The sequence below is a fragment of the Pezoporus flaviventris genome, unplaced genomic scaffold (assembly GCF_033815535.1).
Source record: "Pezoporus flaviventris isolate CSIRO_AGI_PZ_B2104156 unplaced genomic scaffold, CSIRO_AGI_Pfla_v1 ptg000029l, whole genome shotgun sequence".
In the NCBI taxonomy this organism is placed as follows: domain Eukaryota; kingdom Metazoa; phylum Chordata; class Aves; order Psittaciformes; family Psittacidae; genus Pezoporus; species Pezoporus flaviventris.
This window is the reverse complement of record NW_026892577.1, coordinates 1,144,579-1,150,578: the sequence shown is the minus strand read 5'-3', so window position 1 is coordinate 1,150,578 and position 6,000 is coordinate 1,144,579. Positions and strand designations below refer to the sequence as shown.

The 6,000-nt window shown below is 46.6% G+C and overlaps 1 protein-coding gene across 8 annotated transcripts in view; it reads left to right on the top strand.

Annotated features, from left to right (window-relative positions):
• The first annotated feature begins 403 nt into the window (after positions 1–403).
• Positions 404–6,000, top strand: part of TACC2 (transforming acidic coiled-coil containing protein 2) — a 127,719-nt gene continuing 122,122 nt past the window's right edge. For all 8 annotated transcript variants that reach the window (XM_061458580.1, XM_061458585.1, XM_061458582.1 and 5 more), the window contains exon 1: positions 404–481. In XM_061458580.1, the coding sequence (XP_061314564.1) occupies positions 449–481 (33 nt within the window). In that variant the 5' untranslated portion in view covers positions 404–448. The remainder of the gene's footprint in view (positions 482–6,000) is intronic.

The window sequence follows — 6,000 nt, the reverse complement described above, 5'->3', positions numbered from 1 at the left end:
CCTGTTACAGGTTTAACATTGTGGTTCTGACAAGGTGAGCACACAGCTCAGTGCAGCATCTCCAAGAAATACAAGTGGTTTGAACACAGTTAAAACAATAAGGCTTTCATATGGGCTGTCCATACAAAGTAAGTTCAGCAAGGAAAACGCCTTTCTGTTCAGGTGACATGAGCTAATCCAGAAACAGAGCAACAAAGCTGAGTTTCAAGGAGTGTCTTTCAGAGTAAGTGTAGGGAAAGACATTACAAAGTTAAAGCAGTAGGGGTTTTCTTTTGCTGAGTTATGACTTAAAATCATTGGAAGACTGAACATCAGGAGGGGCAGCTGCTGGGGTGACATTCCTCCAAAATTCCTATGGTTTGGGGTTTTTATGGAAGACTTAGAGCTTTTTCCTTTCTTCCAGTGATCTTCCTTTAACTGCTGTGCGAAACTGGACATCAGCATCAAAATGGGCAATGAGAACAGTAGTGCAGAAAACCAGGTGAGTATAACAGTGTGACTGCATTTCCTTTCCCTACTAGCCTAGAGCAAACCCCACAAACATTGGTTTCACAGGCAGCTCACCCCACATTTATCTTCTGCTCCCAGTTACACTTACACTGAAGTGTCATTTACATTAATTCAGACATTCATTCAGTCATTAATGGTAACTGAAGGCAATTCTCTGTTTGTTATTTCTTTGGCAATGACACTGCTACATAGCATCAGGGCACTGTGCGGGTGGTTGCTCCCTGGGGAACAGGAGAGCCATGGAGGAGTCCCATGGGATGAGCTCATCCCTCCTCCCCTAGCTGGGGAGCAGCCAGGGAAACCCCCAGCCCTGGGCATCAGGAACATCCTTGAGGAGATGGACAGGGCAAGATAGAACCAAGATGTCAGTAAGCAGAGATCCAGGCAGGGTAGGGCTGTGGTGGAGCAGGAGACCAACATCCTACAGCATCAGTGAGGATGACATCCCTGGGGGAGCTAAAACAGGGTAATTGGTAGGGTGGGGATTGACCCTGAGAGCCAGGTAATACCTGTGGTGCCTTCAGAACCCTGACACAGACTAGCTCCTCCTTGTTTAGAAACGACCTAGCAAGATGTATGTGCTGATCCAGGAATTTAGGCCCGTTTTAGAAGAGTATGTTGTTACTGATGTTGGTGTTTGGTGATCTGTTTCTTAATTCTTGAAATGAAAACAACTCATGCTGTGGCTATGGGTGTACAGAGTTACTACGTTGATAATACTTTGAAGCAAAGTTGTAATTGTTTAATTTCAACAGTCAAAATACAAGGGCATGTTTCATCCACTCTTTTTCCATATGTTATGGTAGATGCTAAAATGCCTTAGCGTTCATTTTGGTTCCACGTCAGATCTCAGCAGATCTGCTGTACATTGTGCATTGCAAAGTGGACTCTCTAAAGGGAACCAGCAGAGAGAATGGCTTTAACCTGCCAGAGGGGAGACTGAGATGAGCTCTTAGGCAGAAGCTCTTCCCTGTGAGGGTGCTGAGGCGCTGGCACAGGGTGCCCAGAGAAGCTGTGGCTGCCCCATCCCTGGCAGTGTTCAAGGCCAGGTTGGACACAGGGGCTTGGAGCAAGCTGCTCTAGTGGAAGGGGTCCCTGCCTGTGGCAGGGTGTCGTGGTTTAAACCCAGTCAGGTAATTCGTTCGCTCACTTCCCCCCCTTTCTTTCCCTCCCCCTGCTCCCAGAGGGACGGAGAGGAGAATCGAAAAGAATGCAACTCCCACGGGTTGAGATAAGAACAGTTTAGTAACTAAGGTATAACACAAATCACTGCTGCTACCACCAATGATAATAATGATAAAGGAAATAACAAGGGAACAGAATACAACACCTCACCACCCGCTGACCGATAACTCGCCCCCCAAGCCCGACCAAGCTCCGACCGATACCTCCTCCAACCCTGCCGTCTCCCAGCCCTTCCGGCTCACTCCCAGCTACATCCTGGGCATGAGGTGCTGTGGTATGGAATACCTCTTTGGTCAGTTTGGGTCAGGTGTCCTGTCTCTGCTTCCTCCCGGCTTCCCCTCCTCCCTGGCAGAGCATGAGGCTCACAAAGTCCTTGGCCAAACCAAAACATCCTTGTTATCAGCTCTGTTCCCAAGCCGAAAGTCAAAACACTGCACTACACCAGCTACCAAGGAGGAGAAACATGACTGCTACTGCTGAACCCAGGACACAGGGGTTGGAACTGGGTGAGCTTTAAGGTCCCTTCCAACCCAAACCAGTCTGGGGTTCTGTGATTGTTAAGTTTAATAAAAAGGTCTTTTTTCCTTCTTTTTTTTTTTTCTTATAAGGAAAGTAAGCTTCTGGTCTCCTTTTCAGACTGTAAAAAACCAAACCACCACCCCCCCCCACAACCCTTCCCCCCAAAAAAAGAAAACTCAAGACAAAAGCCCAAAGCAAATAAAAATAAATGTTAAACATCCAACTTACTTTAAAAGACACTTTTAACTGTGAAATAACAAGAATCATAGAATCATAGAATAGTTAGGGTTGGAAAGGACCTTAAGATCATTCAGTGGCAGGGACACACATTCATGGGCAGGGACACCTCACACTAAACCATGGCACCTAAGTCTCTGTCCAACCTGGCCTTGAACAATGCCAGATATGGAGCATTCACAGCTTCCCTGGGCAACCCATTCCAGTGCCTCACCACCCTCACAGTAAAGAACTTCCTCCTTAGATCCAATCTAAACTTCCCCTGTTTCAGTTTGAACCCGTTACCCCTTGTCCTGTCACTACAGTCCCTAATGAAGAGTCCCCCCCAGCATCCTTACAGTACCCCTTCAGATACTGAAAGGCTGTAGTAATAAAATCCTAAAAGCCTCTTAAGCTGCTGAACAGCCATTGGAAAAGTAGCAGTTAATGAACAGTGAGGACTCGTACAGCCACTGATGTGTTTAAATGAGTTCATTTTCAGTTCGAAGTCCCCAATGCCAGTGAAGCCATCCCTCTACCACCAAGCCAAAGAGCACGGCAGGCAGTGGATGATGAAACTGGTTCGATGGTTTGTGTTTCGAAATGTTAGCATCAGGCTTGGCTCTTCTTTTCCTTGTGCATCTGCTTTGGCTTTTGGTTCTTTGACACTGGCTGCAGATTCTCAAGGCAGCTTCATTTCAGTTTTCAGCAAGTTGTAAAAAAAAAATCTGTTTTCTTTTAACTCTTTTCCATGGGAGCAATCTCTGCTTTAGAGAAACAGCCTCTACTTGACCCCCTCTGCCTGCTGCCTTGCTTTCCAGCTCTAACACAATTAAAATAGCTCAGTGGGTGTTAAACTCAGAACCTATTGACATGAGTTGTTGTTTTTGTTTATGCATTTATCAAGGAACACCACTGCCCAGCTCCAGCTCTCTGCTGAGTCATTTGGAAGCTGTACACATGGTTTGTGTTAAAGGTGGGAGAGCCTGAGCTAAGTTTAGAACACATTTAGTAAGAAGGAAGATCTGTGGAATAGATGTGCTACTATGAAGAGTGTAGGAGACAGTTATAGAAAAAGTAAATACCCAAATTGTGTTGTAAAGACCGGCCTCTGAGGAAAACATAATCCAAATGTAGTAGAAATGAGCAAAGAGAATGCTTGGATAACACAAAGCTGGGGCCAGGGGCATATCTGGACCTGCATGAGCGAGTCCAGAGGAGGCCACGGAGCTGCTGCAAGGGCTGGAGCAGCTCTGCTCTGGAGCCAGGCTGAGAGAGCTGGGCTGGGTCAGCCTGGAGAAGAGAAGGCTCCTGAAGGGGAGACCTGAGAGCAGCTCCAGTGCCTGAAGGGGCTGCAGGAAACCTGGAGAGGGGCTTGGGACAAGGGCCTGTAGGGACAGGCCAAGGGGAATGGCTTTAACCTGCCAGAGGGGAGACTGAGATGAGCTCTTAGGCAGAAGCTCTTCCCTGTGAGGGTGCTGAGGTGCTGGCACAGGGTGCCCAGAGAAGCTGTGGCTGCCCCATCCCTGGCAGTGTTCAAGGCCAGGTTGGACACAGGGGCTTGGAGCAAGCTGCTCTAGTGGAAGGTGTCCCTGCCCGTGGCAGGGGTTGGAACTGGGTGAGCTTTAAGGTCCCTTCCAATCTAAACCAGTCTGGGATTCTGTGATTTAACAAAGTGATTTTATATCTATACTAATCATGTTGGCTTGTAACAGTACACAAAGTCCAAACTGCCAAAAATTTTAAGTTTGTGCCTGCCTTATTGGAATGGCAAAATCCAGATGCGCTGGGTAGGACAGAGGAAAGGCAAGCTCCATCCTCAGGCTTTTCCCTGGCATTTCTGGACAGCCAAATGCTCAGAAGTCATTTACATGTCTGTAATAAAAATAAAGCTGCGTGGAGACCTCATAGCAGCCTTCCAGTATCTGAAGGGGGCCTATAGGGATGCTGGGGAGGGACTCTTCATTAGGGACTGTAGTGATAGGACAAGGGGTAACGGGTTCAAACTGAAACAGGGGAAGTTTAGATTGGATCTAAGGAGGAAGCTCTTTACTGTAAGGGTGGTGAGGCACTGGAATGGGTTGCCCAGGGAGGTTGTGAATGCTCCATCCCTGGGGGTGTTCAAGGCCAGGTTGGACAGAGCCTTGGGTGCCATGGTTTAGTGTGAGGTGTCCCTGCCCATGGCAGGGGGGTTGGAACTGGGTGATCTTAAGGTCCTTTCCAACCCTAACTATTCTATGATATTTTCATGGAGAGGGATATACCTGTGCACTTCCTCAGCCCTAGATCTCTTGGTATTCTGGGCTCAGATTCCATCTAGTAAATCCACACTTGCAACCAAACCCAAACTGAGTAGGACCAACACATCTGCTATGTAAAATGTGTGAAGCAGGAGAGGGACATGGTCTGTGTGAAGAAGCATGAGCCCGGTGTATGAGCTCTGCAACCCAGCCTTGTCCATGCTGCTCCAGGGGCTTGTGCAGTTAACTCAGGGACCAGCTCCCAAAGTGAAGGGTTAGCACTGACTTCCATGTCTGGTTTTTGTCATGGCCACTCATCTACTAGAATTATGCTATTGCCAGGACATTTTTGCTTTCATTTAAAAGGGGTGGGTGGAGGATGTAAAAAACAGAGTTCTCTATCACTGGAAACACAAACACGACATTTTCTGAAGTTTGAATAAGCTGCATTTTCTAACATACAAGAATTCTCACTGAGGTGTTTAATTCTTGCCACTCTGAGCTGTCCCATTTCACTGCCTTTCTCATGGTTGCAAATAAGTCAAAGTTACCAGGTAATTGTAAAGCCCTTTAAAGGTGAACAACGCTGCTTACATGTATTTCTAGCAGCGTGTGTTTTGCTCCATAGTTGAAGAGGGAATTTCGGTCAGTTCCACAGAAGTTATTTCTCTGTATTTCACTTTAGCCTTTCTTCTTTGTGTTCTGCATGAGTAAAGAGCCAAACAAATCTGGTTATTCCACATCTATGTTGTTGTCCGTTTCTCTTTAACCATGTATCTTAATGTGTGGTTATCATCTTGTTTGTTCTTGTTCTGTGCTGTGCAATGGGTGAGACAGGCAACACATGCCAGAGGGGGCAGGACTTCTGAAGAGTCTATTTGTTTGTCTGAAGCGTCCTGCTGGGATTTTCCTCTCTGCATTATTACTTTTCCCAGACTTCAGCTTCCTTATGCCTGTGTGGAATGATGGATCTAGTTAGTTGGCATGGATCTTCTTTGAGATCTCAGTGTTACGGGGATCAACTGAGAATGCACTGGGCACATTACCAGCTTCCCAGCCTTCAGTCTCCGTTCCCACAGATGATAACTGGGCAAATTCCTCTGAGTTCTGGTGCTCATACTGTGTGTTTACATACTTTTGGAATAGCGCAATAACATCTGTGTGCATTCCATTGTTTATATTCCATTGGGAACAAAAATACATCCCCGATTTTCTGCATAATAATTCTGCCCCTAGCACTTCAGTGAGGAAATACTATCACCCTACACGGGCTTTGCTTTGAGTTTGCTGTATCCTCCCTGATTCACCGCTTTCAGTCTTGAAGTTATTA